Genomic DNA, 22,284 nt, shown 5'->3' with positions numbered 1-22,284 from the left:
TCCTCTGCTCACTCTTCCTGTTCCCAAGTGCACCAGGGAACTACAGCGGCTCTCACATACCAGAAAGAATGCCTCAAAGAATTGCATCATAAGCTTCTGTTTCAAAATGCTGATGGTTTGGGTTGCTATAGAAACATGGTGGCTAAGATTGCAGCCTCCATAAAGTAAAATGAGTAAATCTAAATGTTTCGCACTGGACCTTTAAACGAACATTTTATAAATATGTCAAAATGTAGTTGTTTTAAAATTGGGGTGTTGGATGTATCACTGGTGATTTGGCAAAGTCTATTTTGAATCATAATAATGATTCAGAATACATCATTTTATTCTTTTTTTATTATTAATTATATAATTAAAAATAAAAAATTCTCACAGGAATGAGATTCTTGGGCTTAATAATAGTTCCTAGCAAAATTGAAGTTTCAAAGAACGTGCGTGCGTAACGTGCGCGCGTGTGTGGGTGTATTATGTTTGTTTTTTTTTCTTCCTTTGCCTGGTCTGGGATTTGCTGGTCGGTGACATGCCTCCCTCCGCCTGGCTCCTTATAGCCCCGAGGAGGCAGGAATCCCGGACGAATGGTACGGACATCGCCGACAGAGACCGGCGGAGAGTTACCCTTTAAACACGGTCTTATGACTGCAGGCTGCCTCAGTGAAGACGGTAGAGGACACGTATCCCCCTGCAGAGGCTGAATGGTTGGTGCCAGTCTGACAGAACTTGTGGAGTTTACCGGACACTACCATCTCACCTGTCTGCAGGTAAGTCAATCATCATCATCACAACAGTGATATGGACACTTTATACCTAAAACAACACCATAATGGTCCTTTGCGTTTATCAGGTAATCTCAAAAACACTGTATTGCCAATTACCAGAATAATCACGAATCCATTTTGCATTATAAACAAATACACAAGTATGACAAAGATTGAATTGTGATATCACAAAAAATATAAAATGTACTCATTTATACAAAATAATAGCTTACACTGCATTAGCTATAGAAGTTGTAGTGCTAGAAATAACTGCAAATGTACTTGTATAGCAGGTTTGTTGCATTTATTTGCAGATTTCAGCAGAAAGGGGCTCTACATAAAATATACGTTTTTAAAATTGTTATCTGAAAAAAGTATAAAAATATTACCGTCCTACATTTCATTTAAATCTAGCTGCATGTCAATACAACTGACGTAGGCTATTCAAACTGGGTTATTATTAAAGATACATTAGTATATAAGAATAGTTTTAGGTTAGCATTATACTGCAGAGTAGCAACTATATTTTACATAATAAACAAACATTTTGAAATATTTACAGTGACCTGACCACTTCAACCCAATGTGTAAGATAATGGTTTCACTTAATATCCCTAGAAAATTGTGACTTTAGAGTTCACACTGACTGTACTGTGTTTGCTTTGCCAATTATGATGTAAACGCATATAAGTAATTAAAAACCCAAACATGATTTATAGCTAATTAAATCATTAAATGACTCCGATAATGTAATGATTACAGTGAGTTGTTAAAATGATCCCTCCTGCAATATATCACACACATTCAAATGCCCAATAGTAATTATCACATTATGACAATTGGTTGTAAAAAATAAGTACAAGTACACAAAAATGACTCAATTACAAAACTGCACAGTTTTGTGTCATTTACCTTTGCTGATGACACTGACATAGTTATTATACAGTATCTATAGTATATCTTACAGGATTTTATCTCCCAGATCACCGGTTGCATCTGAGAACACTTCTCCTCCTGCAGCTGTGAGGAAATGTGTCGCCTGCCTTTAGCTTCACTCTTCATTGGCTTCTGGTTGGTCGAGGGAAGCCAGTGCAGTGGCAGCCTTCAGGAAAACATGGAAGCGCTGCACACCAGGTTCGCTGTCAGCCTCTATCAGACCCTCACCGAGACGGAGAACAACTCCAACCTCATCGTGTCTCCCGTGAGCGTCTCCTTGTCTCTGGGTCTGCTACAGTTCGGTGCCAGGGGAAACACGCTCGCACAGCTGGAGCAAACACTGGGATACAATGTTAATGGTAAGGTTGGTCTCACTTCACAGGGAACAATGAGGAACGTTTTCATTCATTTAGCAGTGGTTATGGAGGTTGTGGCCCTCAGTGCTGCTGTTAGGAGACATAATACATATAATGCCTCCACACCAACTCTAATCTCATTAACCACTCCTGCAGCTTGGCTCTGGGGTCAAGTGGTCAGTGTGTTTAACAAAATGTGGGTTGCAGCGGCTGGTTTTCCACACACATCACAGATTTGAATGGAATGGATTATATCAGGCTCTAGGTTAAAAGTGAGAAAAATCTCCCACTCAATTCTGCCGTTACTTTAATAACATCTGACCCGTCTGTCCTCTGCATTTCCTGATCTTTCAGAAGCCCAGATACAGGACTTCCTGTTGCGTTCACATGGCGACATGAGCAACAGCAGCCAGGGGATGTGGCTGCAGCAGACCTGCACGTTATTCGTCCAGAGTGGCGTTCGTCTCCTCGATGAGTTCACGCACCACGCTGCTGCTTGGGCGAACACCAGTGTGGTCCGAGCCAACTTCACTCAGCCCAGCCACGCTGGCAGCCAACACTCGGGGCACAACCATGGTAACTGAAGCAGCTTTGGAATCAAACCGAATGAAATGAGTTTCGTATAATGCAGTTATTTGCTTGTCAGAAACCCACACCATCAGATTGTTTTCACAGCACATTAAAGGTATACACTTGCATTTATTGTTGGAGAACCTATGTAGTCTTAACTTCAAAGCATCAAAACTCAAATGATTTGTGGGCTACTGTAAAAACATGGTGGCCCAAAATGAGCTGACCTGGCTAATGCTATAAATATAAAAGGCTCATCCTGGAATAATGAAAAACATCAAATCATACAATCGAATGATTGTACACTGAATTATTTTCCTTCAAATTCTGCCAAATGAACATACATTTCACATAAGTTTTACACACTGGACACTTAAAACAGAAGCAGAATCTGTTTTTTGATGAGGACTGAGTCTATGTATACTCACAACTATGTTGTTCTTGGTGTTTTATGACATTGAAGTGTTGCATTACTGCCTTCTTCACTCTCTTCTGCCTTGTGTTCTCCTCTTTCTTTTCCACATACAATGTCATGGCATTAATTACAACCAAACCCCAAATAAACTCACACATCTCCATCTAACCTCTTTACATGTTCTTCTGTTCACTGCATCTGACCACATGGGACAGTGATGACCTTTAAAACTTGTTACCTCCCAGATGAGACATGGCCCCTGCAGTCAGGAAGCAGCAGCGGGGAGCTGTCGGGCTCCGGTGAGGCCCAGGCCGAGGCTCTGTGGTGGGGCCACTGGCTGCAGATGGCCCTGGTCAACACAGTGGCCTTCAGGGGCATCTGGCAGAAACACTTCGTCTTCACCAACACCCAGAACCTGCCCTTCACTCTCTCTGATGGCAGCACCATCAAAGTGCCAATGATGTATCAAGCTACAGAGGTCAGATTTGGTAAGAGACGGCATCCATCCATGTGTCTGTTTTTTCCCCTTAAAACAAATACATGAGAGGATAGTGCAAATTCAAATGAATCTACAGCACATAACGTTTGATGTTATTTCTGTTGTTGAATGGTTTGGTCTTTGCATTCTGTGTCCATCTGAAACTTGGCTCGGTCAAGAAGAAAGAAGCGTTTATCAAACTGCAGGTCGACTGGGTTTTTATGAGCAGTGGAATTCACTCCTGGGACTTTTCAAGGGTGCTTCTTTGTGTTGACGCTTATACTCCAACCTGTTTGCAACCTTTTTGCTTTAAAACAAAGCGCTTCCTGTGTGCAGTGTGGGAATGTTACCAGGCGACGTGAGATCTAAACAACAGTACACTGAGAAAACCAGAGAGAGTCACATTGATTTGCCACATCAATGTGAATTAATTTTAACACGATTTGAATAGAATTTGTTACACATAAAAAATAATAATAATTTCATAACACATAACAGTTGAGGCAGGAAACAAGGAACTAGGAACTAGGAACTAGAACGGCTAGGCAAACTACATAAGAGATTCCGGGAGGAAGCAGAGCAAGAGAGCGTGTATATATGCTGCTGCCTAATTAGGGAGAATGAGCTGCAGGAGATCAGTGAAGCCAGGTGAGGTGATTTGCATACATAGAGTCAAGACAGGATCTGAAATGACAGCAGAGTTAATAACAAGTCATCACGCTGCAATATAATTACTAGGAGAACTTGTGACACTTGCGTGTTCTTGTCAAAAGAACAAGATCCATAATTGCACTGCTTCAGTTGCACTGACATTTTAAAAGCATAATTCAAATGTTAAAATGTCTGCTTTCGTTGGCAGGTCAGTTCAGGACATTATCAGACCAGCGTTACACTGTGTTGGAGCTCTCTTACCTGGACCGCTCTCTGAGCCTGCAGGTGGTCCTTCCCAGTGAGAGGAAGACACCGCTGTCCACCATTGACTCCCAGCTTAACGCCCGCCAGCTGGCGTCCTGGGACACCGGCCTGCGCCGAACCAAGATGGACGTTTTCCTGCCCAGGTGCAGATCGATCATGCGGTATATTAAAAATGCTGTTTACGAGGACTCACACTTGATATTTTTCCAGGTTCAGAATGCAGAACAAGTTTAACCTGAGGTCAGTGCTTCCTGCCATGGGCATCAGTGATGCCTTTAATCCCACAGCTGCTGACTTCAGTGGAATATCAGGTACATCAACTCACACTGTGCTAAGTGTAGCTCTGCTGGCAGCTGACAGTTTGTTACCCCTTGCAGTTGAGGAAGGTCTTTACGTGTCTGATGCTTTCCATGAAGTGAGAATAGAAGTCACAGAAGATGGCACAAAGGCAGCCGCTGCCACAGGTAAGACAAAGAGGAAGCTCTGTGTAATAATAGAAAATCAAGGTAATTTAAAGTTAATTACATGTGGTTATTCTTTGCAGCTATGGTGCTACTCAAACGATCCCGTGCTCCAGTTTTTAAGGCAGACAGGCCGTTCTTATTCCTGCTACGACAGATCAACACAGGTATTTATTGTACTGTGCTTCAGTCAAGGTGACACAGAGTCCTGTTCTCCATGCTGTAGTTCACATCATTCCACAAATCAGGCTATAGTGTACAATAAAGTCTGCACATGAGGCTTGCATTAGTTTCAGATGTGTTCAGCTAAAGCATGACCTCTAGTGGTGGTATTCAAAAACACACACACGGTGGACTAAACGGCAACAGGGGTCACCTTTCACTCTAATCCTGACATGTCACATGAAGTAGTTTTGAGGAACATTGCTTTGCTCTCCATTCCAGGATCCGTCTTATTCATGGGCCGAGTGATGAACCCTTCTGACCAAGCACCTTAACTTCTGACACACACACACCTATTTCACTACTGGTATTTATTTTCTGGACCAACAGAGGACAGTCCACAGACACTGTGGGACAGGAAGAGGGACACTATTTTTGTACATATACCTGTAAATAAAATTTTAATACATGTTTTTACAATTTGAGTGTTCAGATCCTTTTTTTCCCCCATTAAAAAAAAATCTTCTGCTTAATACAGTGTTTTTAAAAAAGGAAGAAAAACACAGAGTCACATGTTTACAGAACACTTTATTTACATGGCCCTTCACAGTGTAAAATAGAAACTTTATTCATGGAAATACTTACAAAAAGGCCATTTTTACGTTGAACATTCTCTTTAAATAGTACTCTAAGGTTATTTACATCTTTACAGTGTATTCAAAATACTCTTTTGGTAGCGGCCTCTTCACGAACAAAGACAAGTATGGCAGATTTTGGTCCCTGTCCAAGGAGGGAGGGAACGGAAGAGGGTTGCCCCGTGAATCAGAAATCAACTCTCCACTTCCAGACCTCAATTCAGATTAATTTGTGTACATTTGAGAAAATTGAAAAAGGCTGACCACAAAATACGAGGAACGTTGGGGGAGGAACAAATCTGAAAACAAAAAGGTAGTTTTTCCTTTTTAAAATGACATTAAATAGGCATTCTCAAATCTACACAAGTGCATTCATGTTTAAGTGACAAGGAGTTGGTTTGAGATTCATGGGGGTGGGGTGTTATTTGGCAGCAACCAGCACATTGGGACAAGCTGGCATCTGAGACCTCTGTTCATCAGCACTCCAGGGGACAACAGTTGGTGTTGCACATCAGATCATTCACGTTAAAAGAAGATAGAAATGGGCGAGCAGTAAATGCAGCTCCAATGTTATTGGTGGGTGAGACGCATTAGTATCAGGTTTTGAGGTTTTTGACAACGATGCATTATTCATAATTATTTTACTTTTTACTATCCTTTTTTTTTTAAAGTTCACTGCGCATAAATGACAGGAGTGGTTACATATTTCAAATTAGTCATTCTCAAATCACTATGTAATATAAAACCATTTTTCTGGTAGGTAAACCACAAGTTGACAAAATTAAGATCGGATTGTTGGTGAATTTAAGAGCGCAGTAGTGGAGTGCTTCATTTACTGGAGTGCAGAAAGTTCAATTTCTTTTTAAACACAGAATAATAAACGCTCATCCTTCCACAAAAAACAAACACCAAAAATGAACCTACAAGAAATCAGAAACGAACATATGAAAAGAGACGAGGAGAAAAGTGTCTCCACCGGATCCCATTCGACTCTGAGCTTCCGGCAAACGCTCACACAACCACACGCAAACAGCGCCAACCCTTCTCACATAGTCAGCCTGTAACATCATCCCAGAGAAAATGTGACCGGACATCACATCCAGATGCAGGCTACCATCTGTTGGTCCTACTCCACCTCCCCATTTGGAAAATTATTTAATGTCATTTGTTTAAAAAAAAAAAACCAAGACTGTTAAATTAGATGAGGAGACGCCAGACGACAGGTTCTCCACACGGAAAGCAACCAAGCCCAAATGTTCTACAGACCAGCAATAATCTTATTGCTTCGGCAAAGGATTCACCTTTAGCAGCAAAGTGATTTCTTTGATATCGGACAATGCCCTCACATCATTTAGAGTCAACACTGCTTTCAGTTTATGCCGCATAAACCAATATAACAGGACTGAGATGTAAACACTGTGAGCTGGATGCCGTCCTCCTCTCGTCTCCGCATGGGCCCCAAAACCACGGAGGGCGTCGGGTTAGAAGAGTGTGGAGGGTTGTGGGGTTTGTTGTCCGTAAGTTCAGTGGTAGACGGAGGCGGTCTCAAAGTGTATCCATGTGATTCATGTTATTGGATCTGTTGTGGATCTCTTCGAGGAAGTTTTCCAGCTGCTCAATGAGAACACGCTTCTTGAACCTTTGCACAGGAGAAAAAAAAAAAGAATGTCATTTTTCATATTTTTCTCAATCAGAAGCAACATTTCAGGTAATAACTATATTTTCTAATGGAATGTGTTGCTGGTGTTCACAGCAACAAGATGTATGCGTGAGAGCAGGGTTGAACTCGTCACCTGGCTGCCTCTTTGATGATGTTTTGGAGGAAGATGAGCCGGGTGTCCAGCGTTCCCTGTATCTGCTTCAGGAGGTGGAAGATCTTCTCATAGTCTGAAGCACAAAGACATGAATGAGGACTAATCACTTGATTATTGCTTTGGACACCTGCTGACCTGGATCAAATTCTACACCTTTACTCCTCAGATAACAATTGATAACCAAAGTGAAAAAGCCAGGTCATGTTTATTCTACTCACGCCTGCCAGGTTTCCTGATCTCCTTGGTGATGAGTACCCTCAGCTCATTGTTGACCTTCGTTGTCTCACTGTGAATGTGCTTCTTCAGAGCTGAAGGTGACATGTAGCGAGGGGGCTGGTCATCCAGGAGCACCATGTCCAGTCCTTCCTCACTGCCCAGCGGCAGCTCGTCTACGTGTGGTCGCTCATCGTCCTCATCGTCCCCGTGCTCGAGGTCCTGAGGAGCCATGTCTGTGTGGTTCTCTTGATGGTTGGCCAGCCCCGAGGGGCTATCCGTCTCCGAGTCCGAGCCGCTGTCTGAGCTATAGTGGTTCTGATTCAGGTGGTTGATGATCAAGTCTGGTTCAGGTGCTCCTTCATTCATGTCCATATCTATGGGGTCAGATTTAAAATAGAGTAACATTTGTTTATTCTGCTGTGTTTGTTTGTTAGGTGATACTCTCATCCAGGTCCAGATTTGCTTAAATTAAAACACCAAAGGGCATCATTACAGTTCCTACATTTCCACCAAGCAGTACAGCCCAGTTTAGTATGTTATGCAATTATTTGCACGTTGATTGTCAAAATTTGAGAAGACCAAAATGACCGTCCCACTTTTTAACATCCTTCTCCAGCCCAGTATGTAAGAATGAGGGAGAATTGGTGCCATCTAATGGTAAGACTCTTTCACAAGCCTCTCCTCTCCCACCACCTCTGCCATTTCCTCTTTCTTCTTTATTATTTCACCCCACAGAATAAACCCTCCTAAATGTTGGTCACTGGATCTTTGAAGTAGCACAGTGGTGTGGCATCTCAAGGGTGGAGGTAGACACATTGCAATGATTGGTTGACAGCGGGAATGGAATGGGAAAAACGCAAACAAGGAAGTGAGAAAGTCAGGGCTGTTTGTGTTTCTTTTTGTCAACACACACAGTCAAATTCACTGTGGCTTGTTTGTCTTCTTTGCTAAATTTATGGGCGAGCTACAGTGCGTTGCTCTGGCATGACGTCATGTTATTTCCATGGCTGCAAAGCTAATAAAACCCCCGGCCTACTAACCCTGTGGTGGAAACACAAGCCATACCATGTGCGTGTGCTGCACTGAAATGTACTGCACTGCTGGGTGGAAACGCAGCTTGGGTCAGAAACGTCTCAAATGTCACAAATCTCACCCCCTGTGGATCGAGGGCTGGCCGGGGGCGTCACTGGAGGTGTGTAAGCCCTGCCCAGACGTAGCAGAGGTGACATGCAGCGGCGTCTCTTGGGACCTCCACCCTGCATGTTGTTATTGTCTCCCGGTCTTTTGCCCTTGTTTTGAGGGCCGGTTACAAACTCATCCGCCTCGTCGATCATCATGCCCTGAAAGAAAAGAGAGGGGTAGACAGTTAATGGCTGGAATTCTTCAGTCATTTTCATGTGGCCTTAGAAGTTCAGTGGCATTAACCTTCTTGTCCAGTTTGAAGGGGTTGCCGAACGTGTGCAGGCGTTTGGGCTGTTCAGGGTCTGCATCTCGAAGAGGCTGAGGAGCAGCTTTGAGGAAGTCCTGGTAGTTGCCCATTTGGGCGATTGGCACACTGTGGAGCTGGTCTGGAGAGGAGACGGGGAAATTAATGAAATGTGGAGGGAGAAATCTACATTTTCTCAGGAGCACTTCATCTGAGAATCCTTGTCAGTTGTTCAAGTTTGCAAGTTTGTGGATTACCTGAGTCTTGCCCTCTGAGATTACAGACGCCAGTGTTGAGCAGATTTCTCCTCATTCGGCTCAGCTGGTCCAGTAAGTGGCTGCGAGGGATGTCGTAGGGATTCCTAAAGCTTTGAGGTTTGAAGCCCTGATTCATGACACAAGACATAGGGGACTGTAAAGGCAGGGATGCAAATTTGAATTTAACATCCAGTCAAGTTGAGAAAGATGGCTGTAATAAAGTGGACACATAGTGGATGCAGCCCTTAAGTGACAGCCATCTTAAAAATGTCACAGCTCTCAAGTACCTTAACAGACCACATAAAACATTTCAATAGAAAGCTCAGGAGGATTGTTAGATGGAAAGCCAGGGAAGAAGTGAAGGTCCGAGCAGAATGTAATGAGAAAGAGTGAGACTTGGAAAAAGGATTGTCCTCATGTTAAAAACAAAAAACACAACTATCAAAGAAAGAGCAGCTCGGTAAACGTCAGTAAAAGTCAGACAACATGTTTGTAATCATGCCTGAACAGCACTTTCTTAATGAAGAGGTTAGGAAGTGTAAATAATAATTTTACCTTGTTGAGTAGTGCCAGATGAAAGCCTTGAAACTCTTTGGTGTTGAGCTCCATGGGCAGAGTTAGTGTCTCTCCTGTGAGACTCTGCAGCTGCTGGATGAAGTTCCTACGCTGGGCCAGCGATAAACCTCCACCCCGCCAACGCACCTTGATGCCTGCTTCTGGCGGTGGCTTTTTACCAATCGAGGCGATCAAGCGGTCATACTCGAGTTTTGTCTGGAAACACAATATAATAATGGAAAATAGCTCAGAAGTGTGTAACTTCTTCACTGACAATGAAACCCATAAACACTTTGCTATCGTGTCGTGCGTGTGTGTGTCTGAACAAAAAAAAATACGCTATAATTAACAACAAACCTGCTGACTGAGCTTCTTTAAATACGAGACTACACTGTAGCTCAGGCCGTATTCCATGTTGTCGGCCAGCAGGTTCGGCGCTCCCATTATTCTCAGGGCTTTTCTTAAAGACTGTGGAAATAAAACAGCATTAAGGCCAATGTGGTATTTTTATTTTTAAGAACTGACGAGTAATGCAAAACCCACTGACCCCGATATAATATGGAGGCATGGTCTTCAGGTAGTTCTCAAAGGATTGCCGCCATTTGAGGGTCGGCTTGAACTTGTGCACTTTGATCAAGTCGTCTGCAAAAGGTGGACGGGGGAAAAAAAAAATCAATCAACTGACAAATAACATCAGTAGAAATGACACATAAAGAGATATAAACTGAAAATGGAGACCTAGAATCAATCCCTCAGTCTTACCTAGAAGTGGCAGCAGCACGGGGTAGTTGTAGGGCATCACAAACAAGTTAACACAGTTGAGAGCTGTGCTGGCCTTCAGGTAGCCAAAAGGTTGGCCCAGGTCACTGTACTTGGCACTGTTGCATACAAACACCTAAAGAAAAAAAGAAAAACAATCAACAATGCTTTTGTAAGCTGGTCCTTTGGTTGACAATACGACACTGGCTGCACGTGACACAGGGAATCGCAGTAAAGTCAACAATGGGTGAAGCAAAAACTACCAACTATCTCTTAAGAGAAAGCTTATGTTTTGATCTTGATATGTTAAAGTAGAAACATTAATAATAACATGGGGGATGTGTGGACACCCTTGTTTTTAAACTGCAGGTATGGAGGGCAGACAAAAGACTTTTAATGACCATTAGAGACGAGAAAACAGCTTCATGCTTCCAAGCTTTTATCTTAATCATTAATGGAGCAAACCTGCTGAAAGGTCTGAAGGTGGCAGCAGAGGAAAGAATCTGATGCCTAACAAAATGGGCTTATCTTTATACACCGACCATATATGGACGTGTCAGACAATTTATAAATGTCAGGTCTTCACTTTGAGATCTGGCGTGACTCTTTACAACCTTACCTGCACTTAAATAATGTTAGATAATTAAGCAGACTAACAGTTAGTATTCATCTCATTGTAAGAAGGCATAAGGAAATTTGCTCAGTGGTTTAAGAGGTATCCTGGTGATTGAATTCATGAGAATTCAATCAGTCACTGCTGAAATTGTTCACTCAAAGTTTCATTAAATATAATTTGCTATACTATTTAAATTATTTCAGCTATTTCCATCAGCTATCAAGGGCATCCATAAAAATATAACTGTGAAGGAGCCGAGATGAAAAAAGAAGCACATGTTTAACAGGAATGTTAAAATAAAAAGAGTTCCTTTTTAAATGAGTATGTCCAGGTTACAGGTGCGTCGATCAAAGAGCTTTGAAAGGACTATGTTAAATCAGTCTCGTGCACATGATCACAGACAGCTGCACTGACCGAAGGGTTGTTGATAAAAGCTGCTAAAGTGGCTACCAAACTAAAACGACCCACATTTGAGGCATTTTTGAAAAAGTAAAACATCTGTATTCCTTTTAAGTGTGTGTGTGTGTGTGTGTCTGTGTGTGTGTGCTCACATGGAGCCTTACCTGCCAGCAGGTGAGTGGCGACTTTCGCTCCAAAATGTACTGTGTTAGTGGTGAAGGCTCCAGCTCATACTTGTCAAAGGGCACCTTGTCTATCACCATGGGCTCAGCGTCCAGACAGGAGAAACGTACGTGGGGGTGAGCTGAGCGGGGGGGCTGTGTGAGGGGGAAAAGCAGGTAATATTACAGTATATGTCAAAACACCTTGAGAATAACACTCTGCACTTACAGGGAAAAACCAAGCATCCAACTAAAATGCTGTAAACATAAAACTTAATATACAAGTTTCTCATTCACATATTTTTTTTAATGCAAGGAATTCTCCTTAGGCATTTTATTAAGACTTAATAAAAAGGCTGGGACCTAGTTTAGTGCTGCCACATATTTAACTACTTGTTGCCGCTTCAATTGTAATTTTGTTTTATGACTCTTAATTCCTTCATGTTTGGTTCATTATTATTCCAGGAACTGACTTTTTATATTGTTTGTCCATGTGAAAAAAAAACAACTGTTACCTGTTTTTTCATTATTGTACGCTAATTAGATATTTGAGACATTTGCGTGCCTCCATTCTTTGCAGGAATAGAGATCATCGGTGAAATTCCACTGTGGCTCAGGGTGATGAGAAAAACTTCTGATGATTCCTGCACAAGTTTCTTACCAGTGTGGGGGAGTTCTGGTCAGGCCAGAAAGCCTCGGGGATGGGCCAGTGACCGATGGGCACACCAGTTTTAGGGTTGGGTCGTACGTAGATGAGTTTGTGACAGCAATGCCATGGCTGTGGACCGGACTTCAGTGCTTCAGGTTGAGCGTCTGTACAGGAACATTCAAGGGGCAGATTATTTTACACGTTGAACCGCTAACAGGAACTCATGTGAAACAAGAGACAGAACAGAACAGTTGTGATCAACTGAAACTGTGCGTCTACAGTGACATCCACCAGCTGTTTATGAACAACAGTAAAGAACAGTCAGTTCAGAGGGCCACAACAAAAGAGGTTCTCTGCTAATCAGTCAGGAAAAAAAGTGTGGAATAATTTAAGGTAGACAAATGGAGGTGACTTACCTTCCAGTGGAGGAGGGTCAGGCCCCGTCTTCTCAAAGTTTATCACTACTCCGCTTTGAATTTTCTGCACCAGCGACTCCAGACACTGATTCAGCATGCGCTGAGAGAAAACACTGTAGGAACGTCCTGCAACACACAGATACACAAGTTTGAAGTAAAAAGCCTGAAAATATGAACAGACTCAATGCAGTTTTAGCGGTACATTCTCACTGAATCTGTGTCGTCAAAACACGTTAAAAGTTCATTATTTTTTAAGATGCAGCAAACTGAGGCACATTTGCTGATGAGTGTTAATCTAACAATTATTTTATTTAAGTATCTCATTAACTGCCTGCTTGCTGTTTGGTACAGAGGAAAGCGCATTGTAAAGAAGAGGGTTTTTCAAAGGTTGATTAGCAGCGAAATTAAACATGAATCACACAATGTTTTGAGCCATAAAAACAAAATCATGAGCTAAGAAAAAAGGGCTGAACGGTTCTTTACAAATCTAGGGTGATCATTCTCAGCTTTATTATTTCCATAAATAAATGCCTTCTGTTGTTGAATGTTCTTCTCGAGATAAGATTAAGAACTGATGACTAATTCTAATCTAAAATTTGATATTTTACCATAACCTCTAACCAGATTCAAAATGGTGGCAGCCATTAGATATCAAAACAGTGTCATATTACAGGATGAATACACACAGTACTATTTAAAAATACAGTGGCCTTAGGCTCATGTAAAACATCACAATGTAATATGCTAATCTTTAAGGTTTTGAATCAATCTTCACACAAAATGTGCATCTGCATAAAATTCAGTTTTACAGCTCATGCGCAAAATGTTTTATTTAATATTTTTGGTACTATTTGATATTTATAAACACTTTCTTGCACAGCTGTTCATCCCTGTTACATTGTCTACAGTATTGTATTATTATTTTACTTTTTTTTATTTTTTGCATTTGTATATCTTTTATTGCTTATTTTATATCCAAATGTGGTGCTGTCTGCTCCCAACCCTGCTGCTGTTACAGGTGAATTTCCCTGGTGTGGGATCAATAAAGTCAAATCTAATTCAATCTAAAAGGTAAGGGTCACATGAGTCAGGCACACAAACCTACACAAATACAACCGATTGGTCTAATTTAGCTTTTGGACCATTTTGCTGCCTCCAACTTCCCCACTAGTGACCTTGTTGTGAACCCATTCACTCACTCATTTCAAAAAGCCGTGGCTTTGTGTCAGGTCTGTCATCAGCAGTAATGGACAGTTAGCATGTACTGTAGACTGACGGTGACAATGGAACTGTGTCATGTTCTGCATTCAGCATCACAGACTGCTATACAGCACTGATGCAGTATGCTTCTGTGTGTGTGTGTGTGTTAATCTTAACCAGCCGTTAGAATCATTCTAGTCTCTTCCTCCAGACAGCTGCTTCCATAACAGGTAGTATGAGGACTGGAGACAGGAGAGAGATAAAAGTCTACTTTTTAAAGTCGATGTTCTTTAAAACTCATAGGTAGACAGCCGGGGTTGGCTTTTGACATTCACCTGGAGAACACTACAGATACAGAGTCAACGACATGTCATTGGGACAATGACAGATCCAATCATGGACTAGGTAGAAAAACCTTGGCTCAGTCATTCGCTGCTGAAGAGCACTTGAAGGCAGCACTTTTAACCTTTGCAGCACAGTCCCAGCGGGGTTAAGACAACAGCATGTTGTGTTTGTACTGGGTTGTTCAGCTCATTCTAGCAAACTTGAAAATACAAGTCACTCTGAATGTTGAGCAACAAGACCGAGCTGAGACAAAGCTCTGGGCTGTCCCTCAATGAAATTAACAAAGAACAGTTGCCAAGGCAATTTTCATCTCTATTATCATTTTTTCCTTAAAAGGAGGCTCATAATTCTCCTCCGTCTATGTATTGACAGATCAGATGATTCATGCGTTTCACAAATAGTTGTTTTGATCTGGTGTCTTAAAAACTTGGAGCCTGTCTCAACCTGTTCCACTGGCTAATAATGGCATTTACTCTCAGTTGGCAGTTAATATAAGGTACACCGAGTGGATTCTAAAGCAGTAAACTACAACAGTCCTGCCAGAGGTTCTCCCTCCTTGAAGGTTTTAACGTTAAATTTAAAGAAACCTCTTTCAGAAATGTGTTGTGCTATATTATATGTTGCATTAATTGCCCCTACCATCATTGATATAATTGGGGTCAAATGTTGCAAATATGTTTATCTTCCAGGTTACAGTTACATCTACTTTATAATTAATTAAGTTTTTAAATCTCAATACAGTATACAGATGAAATCTAGGATCTAGTTACAATCAATTAGTTGAGTCGTGTAAGCCTTGATATATTTCACATGTTTGACACCTTAACTAGAATGCAACCACCATCGTTTGGTGACTTGCACTTAACCATGAAAGACAATATGGTGACAGATGCGTTAACTGACAAGTCCAGCATTAAAAACAACACACTGTGATTCCCAAAAAAGGGCATCTACCAATAATCATCTTTTAAATACAAACTCCATTTCTCACAGACAACATCACACACATGTTCTGTGCTACTCCAGGAGAACAACCATTTTGAGGTGTTGCTTTACATGGTATGCACCAAAAAAAACACATAATCCAATCGCCAGCTGTTTGCCTACCTCCAGTGACTTCACACATGGGAGTGATTGGAGAATCGTCGGATGGGACACCTCCGAGAGGTTCGGGCTCCACTGAGGAATTGCCAGGAATCCGAAGCACCAGAGCAAACAGACGCTGGTCCCAGCGGAAGGGCTCCTTGGTCAGCTCACTACCCGGTAGAGGGGTGGTCAGTGGCAGGTGGAGCTAGACAGTGGAGGACGATGACAGAGAGAGTCAGTAACAGAGGAAAGGAAGCATGGATAATAGTGCTGGTTGGACAATATGTCAATATACTTTATATATACACTGAAAGACAACATTATTCCGCAAGGTGGATTTCTCTTCAACATTTGCTTTAGATGATAATAAAGTAAATTAAGTATCAAATAGTGATTTCCATTTGTTTATCTTGTTATATTTATAATATTTACATTTAGTTTTTTAAACTGGCATGAAAAATTGCTAGTTTGAATGCCATGTAAACACAAAGTACTACTTACTTTACTTAAACTGCTTTAAGGCATTTATGTTGGCACCCACTGCAAAATGAAAATTTCAGGATTTTCTCCATCTCAATTTTCCAAGTGGATCAGACCAGATGACTAAATACAACCAGAAGCCACAAGTTAAGTCAACTTTCCTAAGTCCACGTCACTTACTCTGTAACTCGCGCTCAGTCTGAACAAATACACACCTAGAAATCAACGCAGGAGCCATGAATTAGACTGGAGCTTAAGATTCAGGTCTACTGACTATGTGGCTAAATGGGGTTTGCGCCATTTCACTTGGAAGAGCTTCAGGAATATTTAGTGTGGACGGTAGACGCAGAGGAGACGACAACTTTAAGAGCAGAAATAAATAATTTACTGGAGACTGAATTACTGAGTTGTCAAGGGGACGCTGTTAATCTGACTAGCATACAAATCATTGTAGCTGCAGCCCTTCGAAGGCACGCAACACCAGTTGAAGTTATAACGATGCAGTGATTGACAAAAAGGAGGCACCACAGATAATCAATGTATCTGTAAAAAGTATATAAAACGATCCAGCTTCGCAAAAGAACATTTCTGATGGTCAAATATCAAATAGATAGGGATGAGTGATGTCTCTGGTTTTACTGTTCAAGGAAAATTACAGATAGGCTTTTTTTAATATCAGTGGACTAACATATTAAAAATTGAGGGAGGTTTGTTCAAAACATAAATGATTTGTATAACACTGAACTGAAACAGTAATAGAATAAGTGTATTAACTTGGGCTATGAGGAATTTAAAGATATGCTCAAACGATCTTATTATAATTACTGATGACTATATTGATTTATCGATTAATCAACAAAATAACAAAAAAATATTGGTTTGTCGGTTGCAGGTCAAACCCTGGTGTGACGTGACCAGCATTATAGTAGACTAGAAGAGATATTTCACTAAGTGGCAGTTTATAGTAAGAGAGGTGAAATATGGTGCCGTGGGACATAGTCATTCGGATTCTAATTATAACGTAACTTCATATTAGCAGATAAGGGTTTGATGCTTGTGTTAAATTGAACATTGTGTTATCACACACGGCTCATGAGTTGTCATCCAACCGCACAGGAGTCACTCCCGATTGGCTGGGACCGCTCAGCTCTATGGACATGTTGGCTGACCTCGTCTTGGACTCCGCTGCTGCCCGTCAATTTGTTGCCGTCGGTGATAGCGATTATAATGGCAGGTTCAAGAAAAAAGGGATTCCTTCCCTACAAAGAAAGAAGGAAAATTCTGAATTAATTTCAGCAATTAAAAGCAACATGACAAATTAAATAATAAACACAACACATTTAACACTAACAGAGAATAATAAACAAATCGGAAGACTACAGTGAATACATCTGGACTATACATTCACTGCATCACCCATAAGGGCAGAGCATGTTACCCAAGTATCTGTATGAAAACTCTACTCTTCCATTTCAAGACCTCAGCATTTCTCACTGATAAAATGAAAGTGGAGCAGCAACGCATTCATCGTTATACACCAGCACTGTGGGATCTTCCATAGCGACCACAGAAAAACTTCACCTTCAACACAGCCTGACGTGTCCTGTCAGGAAACAGTCAGCATGCTGGCCCTGACTGCAGGGTCCTGCAGACTTCATAAAGGCCGTCCTGTTCTGACAGCAGTGCAGTTATTTAAGGATGCGGACCAACTCAGTTTCAACTGTACCTGTAGGCTGTGTTTTCTGCTGAATGATGAATTTGTCCAGTTTCAGAAACAACAAAGTAAAAAGCAGGAGACTACCAGGATCCACAGGGCTGTTAGTATCCATGACAACCTGAACCCTCTCTTTTCTCAATTCCCCAAAACCCCTTTATGATAACAGGCACTTGCATAGCATGCTAATAAGTAGGAAATGTGGCCACCATGGCAGATGATGGGTGATGTTTGCATCCATGTCTTATCAGCTTTTACTGTTGCTGAGCAATTAGTGCTAGTCATACGAGCTACTTCCATTTGATTAGGTGACATGATATCACCCCACACTGACAAGACAGAATGAGCCATTTCTGCTATTGCAATGATGTCCACCGCAGAACCAACATGTGAAGAGCTGGAATAATTAGGTGATCATTTGCACATTCGGAAAAAATGCCCACTATTTTAATAATGTATTCATCTTTGAACGGAAATCTTATTAGGTGGTAACCAAAAACCTTTAGATTTAAGGGTAAATTGACCATTTGATGGCAGACTTTAAAATGATGTTGACATGTTCAAGATGATGAATTTACAAGAGCCATTAAAAAATGATCAATACACTGATTACACAAGGAAATACTTATTAACTGCAGGGTGACAGGGTGTCAAAGTGCTTCACTACAGTCATGTCCTTTTGAAGCGGCACTGCAGGATCTCTGGTCTGCCAATAGTGTGATGAACATCCATTTTACCCTTGTTTATCACCCCTGCTGACATGTTAACTAAGGGCCAAACATCACCTGTCATATCATTTCCTCGCCCTCATCCTTTTCCGTCCTCTTTCCCTGCTCTCTTAATGAAACTGTGATCAGTGTCAGGATAACGTGCGGGGTCGCCTCCCGCTCGTCCTCTATAGCCCTCTTCATCTCCCACGGGAGAGCCGTCTCAGATGCCTGGCAACCTGGAGGACTCTTTGTTACCGTAGAGAGAATCACTCCTGGGCAATATTAACTCACCCACAGGCTTATTCCCTGTGGGTGAGCACAAGACAAAATTGTACTTCCCCCTTGTGTTGTCCCTCTCCGGTTCTCTACCACACTCATCATTTAACACATTCAGCACTTAAATAGGAGGATGGAAAATCAAAGTGGTCTTGCAAATATAAATTAAATTGGAAATACAAGTGGACAATGTTAAGATGTTATACAGGGACTGCAAATGCAGTGCCAGCAAAACATAAGCTTCTGTGTGACTTTGATTTACAGCTGCTGAAGGTAATAGGATTGAAGAATATATGTATACAAGAGGAAGTGTGTGTAGATATCAGAGCACTGGTGAAACATGCTCGGAGAAAAGAAGTGCACTTTAAAAAGGTGTAGCCTGGCTGCTCTTCCTCCACATAACTTGAAAAGACACTTCAGATATTTTGTCCAAGGTCAGAGGAAAAGCAGGTTCATCACTAACACCATCTGCACACAATGGCCTGTTTTAATCACTGACGATACATGCGTTATGTATGTTCTATGTACCCTGGATGGTAGGGATCTTCCATTTTTAACTCAGGAAAGGTTAGCTAAACATTCACCATTGCTGTCATCCTCCTGGCTTACTTCACAATGGAAGACAGACATCCAGATTTCTATATCAAATACAAGTGTGCTGACATTAATAATGACTATTCTGTCTCCCTCACAGAGAACTGCAACACATTTTCAATGTCAATTCCTACGATATCAAGGTCAAGCCTCTTTGGTTATTTTGTGTCACGCTCTGAAGAGTGATCGAGTGTCTTGTGTTGCAGATATGTCATGAGAGGCTTCATGGGAGTCTAAAACCTCTCAGCACAATATATACTTTTTATTACACCCCTTTTCGCACAACTTAATGTTCAAAAACTAGCTTTCAAAACTAAAAACAGCCCAAGTTGGTGATGCTTGGAAGCGGAGCAGAAACAGTGAATCAGTTGAAATTCGCGAACCAATAAGGATGACAACAATTGAGTCGGTTTCTTAACTTCCTAAATTGTGAAGCTTTTCCTTAAATATTCATCAATTTGTCTTGTGAAAACAAAAAATTCAATAATTAAATGTTTTTTTGTGAATTAAATCCCAGTCACAGCACTTGGTTTTTATGTTATTATTGTCATTATTATTATAAATACTACTTCCAGTAAAGTTAGAATGTTCAGTTACTATTTAACCTATTAGGAAGATGTACCAATTCAATTTCACTTCGTCCAAATTCATGTTCATATGTAGAATAACGCAAAATAACATGTCGATTAATTTGCCTCGGACAATTTGAACAATAGCCAACATTACAACTCCAAAAATAAAGTAGGACTTAACACAAATATGTTGCATTTGATTATGCTGAGAGTACTAATAAAATATTACCAATAATATTAAATGTGTACACAATCTGATGAACAGTTTATCCCATCAGATTTTAAACACACTGTGCATTTATTTTGCCTTTGTATATGAACACTAATGTTCAGCTTTTAAAACATCCAGGATTCAAAAGCATAAATGAAAGGCGCCAACTCGATGAAGAAATGGACCACAGTTATTGAAAGTAAGTGGTTCCTTCTTTTTTTAAAAACTTGTTGCTGTTATGTTTGTGTCTTGAGCACATGACTGAAAGTGTGTGGGGTCACAGTATGCAGGGGATTGATGCTTGTAAGACTGTGGATATGGGTAAGGGAGCGAGTTGGGGTCTGTGGGGGTATACAGCACCATGTCATAGCACTTTCTACATCTGATTTCCTGTCTGGCCTCTTCAGGAGCTACATACCTGTCCATAGTTGTCTATCCCAGTCACTAATCTATTGAGATTGAGTAAATCAAAAGCGGTCCTCAAGGAATGGCCAATAGATGTGAGTCCGGTTGCTTGGAGGTTCCGTAGCTCTGTCATGAACGTGGCATGGCTCTCTTTCCATCCAGCCTTAAAAAAAACCACACACACACACACAAAACAAAATATAAACATAACACCATGTTATAGAAATACACACCGTCAGATGACTGCCCAGCTGTGAACACTGAGCAACTTCAGTGTCAAGTCAATGGTTAACTTGACTGAGTTTATTGAAATACTGAACTGATAAACATTTGTATAGGTCGATTTCTCTCTTTCAAGCCAGTAGTGTGACAGCACAACAGCCAAGTGTCCGATCTGTTTCTAACAGGATATTGTGACAAGCCCAGGTTCATATGGTTAAAAAGACGTACAAAGTCATGTGCGTCCGATGTCTAAAGTGGCAAATTGGTCCAAACGATTAAAGTATGATAGTCTGTCACCCACTCCCTCCTTCCTCCACCTCCTCCTCACCCCTCCCAAAAAGATATCACCTCGCTGTATAAATAACACCCAGAGTTCCTTGCTGCTCACATTGAAACAAAATGTCGGCCATGTTTAAAAAGGGGTATGAAAGCTCCTCCTGGAGATTTTTCTCAACACAATTGATGTAGTGATCACAACGTGTTGGAACGATGGAAGGACAGTCTATCTGCGCAATATAAAGCTGGACATGACCCGAAAACAAACTCTACCTTTATCCCGAAGGGAACGTCGTCAAAATTTACCAACATATACCGGTCCCCTCGGCTCGCCGGATCTCTCCCTCTGAGCTGTGGAAATAGTAGAGAATTATTTACGGTTATCGAGAGATCAGGTTTGACAGGCGAGCTTTGCAACAGCAGAATGATGATCTGGGGATCTCCCAGTACAAGTGTGTCCCATGGTTACAGTACCTTCATAAAAGTCTCAACAGCGCCTTTTGCTATGTCCAGATAGGTAGTGCCCAGATGGGTGCGCTGGTTCATTGAAGCGGACGTGTCTATCAGAAAAAGTAAAACGGGCATTGTGATGGTAATGACACGTTCTGCATGGACTTAGTGTCAGTACAACCGGCCAAAACGCAAAAAAATCTTTTGTTCTCCTGCCGCCTCTATCACCTCTCAGCTAGCTAGCTAGCTGCTAACTGTCTGTCTCACACATTCTTTCAAAAAAGTGTAAGAATAGTGAGTGTAAAAGCCCTTTCCGGGCAAACTAACCTAAAAACCTCAAACCCTAGGGGCAGGTTATTGGTTCACGAGGGATATTGATAATTTTTACAATATTTTGCAAATATTTCTAAGTTTCATAGTAACAAAGTTCCCTCTCACAGTGAGTCCCTGCTTCTCCCTACACTGAATGCGCTGTGGCTTGTCCACTGGTTTTAACCTAAGCTCGGCGTTTGACACCGCCCCCAAAGCGGTGTTTTACTCTCACGTGGCCGAATGCTCTCTTCTAATTGGCTCTTAGAAGGCGCTCATTACCATATCCAAATAAGGCTAAAGCTAAGCGTCTAATGCGCATGCGCGCTTGTCCGAGAGGCAGGAATGCAAAGAAATATCCCTAGATGCATTCTGTGTTGAAGAATATAACATATGTGATAACGCACTCCTTTTCAAAGCATTACTCCGGATATTCGAGTGCATACTGTCTACCGATGAGCCCGCGTTCGCCCTGAGAGCTGA

At 41.5% G+C, this 22,284-nt stretch overlaps 2 protein-coding genes across 4 annotated transcripts; one reads left to right on the top strand and one right to left on the bottom strand.

Moving 5' to 3' along the window:
* The first annotated feature begins 534 nt into the window (after positions 1 to 534).
* serpine3 (serpin peptidase inhibitor, clade E (nexin, plasminogen activator inhibitor type 1), member 3) lies at positions 535 to 5,528 on the top strand. Of its 3 annotated transcripts, XM_044051296.1 has the most exons (9): positions 536 to 758; positions 1,738 to 2,050; positions 2,402 to 2,623; positions 3,278 to 3,520; positions 4,370 to 4,568; positions 4,636 to 4,736; positions 4,803 to 4,889; positions 4,970 to 5,053; positions 5,331 to 5,528. In XM_044051296.1, exons 2-9 carry the CDS (start codon positions 1,786 to 1,788, stop codon positions 5,381 to 5,383), a joined length of 1,254 nt encoding a protein of 417 aa, XP_043907231.1. In that variant the 5' UTR covers positions 536 to 758; positions 1,738 to 1,785; the 3' UTR covers positions 5,384 to 5,528. The 3 variants fall into 3 exon arrangements, with proteins under 3 accessions (XP_043907222.1, XP_043907213.1, XP_043907231.1); XM_044051287.1 differs by having other exon boundaries at positions 535 to 758; positions 1,776 to 2,050; positions 4,636 to 4,889; XM_044051278.1 differs by having other exon boundaries at positions 535 to 758; positions 4,636 to 4,889.
* A 95-nt stretch (positions 5,529 to 5,623) lies between these two features.
* ints6 (integrator complex subunit 6) lies at positions 5,624 to 21,943 on the bottom strand. Its single transcript, XM_044019320.1, has 18 exons — positions 21,517 to 21,943; positions 21,316 to 21,393; positions 20,558 to 20,707; positions 17,232 to 17,321; positions 15,604 to 15,787; positions 12,952 to 13,077; positions 12,548 to 12,699; positions 11,890 to 12,042; positions 10,714 to 10,846; positions 10,499 to 10,593; positions 10,309 to 10,419; positions 9,952 to 10,167; positions 9,397 to 9,523; positions 9,139 to 9,281; positions 8,867 to 9,053; positions 7,716 to 8,087; positions 7,477 to 7,570; positions 5,624 to 7,322 (listed from the first exon to the last, which is right to left on the bottom strand). The coding sequence occupies exons 1-18, from the start codon at positions 21,625 to 21,627 to the stop codon at positions 7,229 to 7,231; spliced, it is 2,616 nt and encodes an 871-aa protein (XP_043875255.1). The 5' UTR covers positions 21,628 to 21,943; the 3' UTR covers positions 5,624 to 7,228.
* Positions 21,944 to 22,284: the final 341 nt, after the last annotated feature.

The sequence above is a fragment of the Solea senegalensis genome, linkage group LG2 (genome assembly GCF_019176455.1).
Source record: "Solea senegalensis isolate Sse05_10M linkage group LG2, IFAPA_SoseM_1, whole genome shotgun sequence".
Classification (NCBI taxonomy): Eukaryota; Metazoa; Chordata; class Actinopteri; order Pleuronectiformes; family Soleidae; genus Solea; species Solea senegalensis.
Note: the sequence above shows the minus strand (reverse complement) of the source record. Positions and strands in the feature narration are given on the sequence as shown.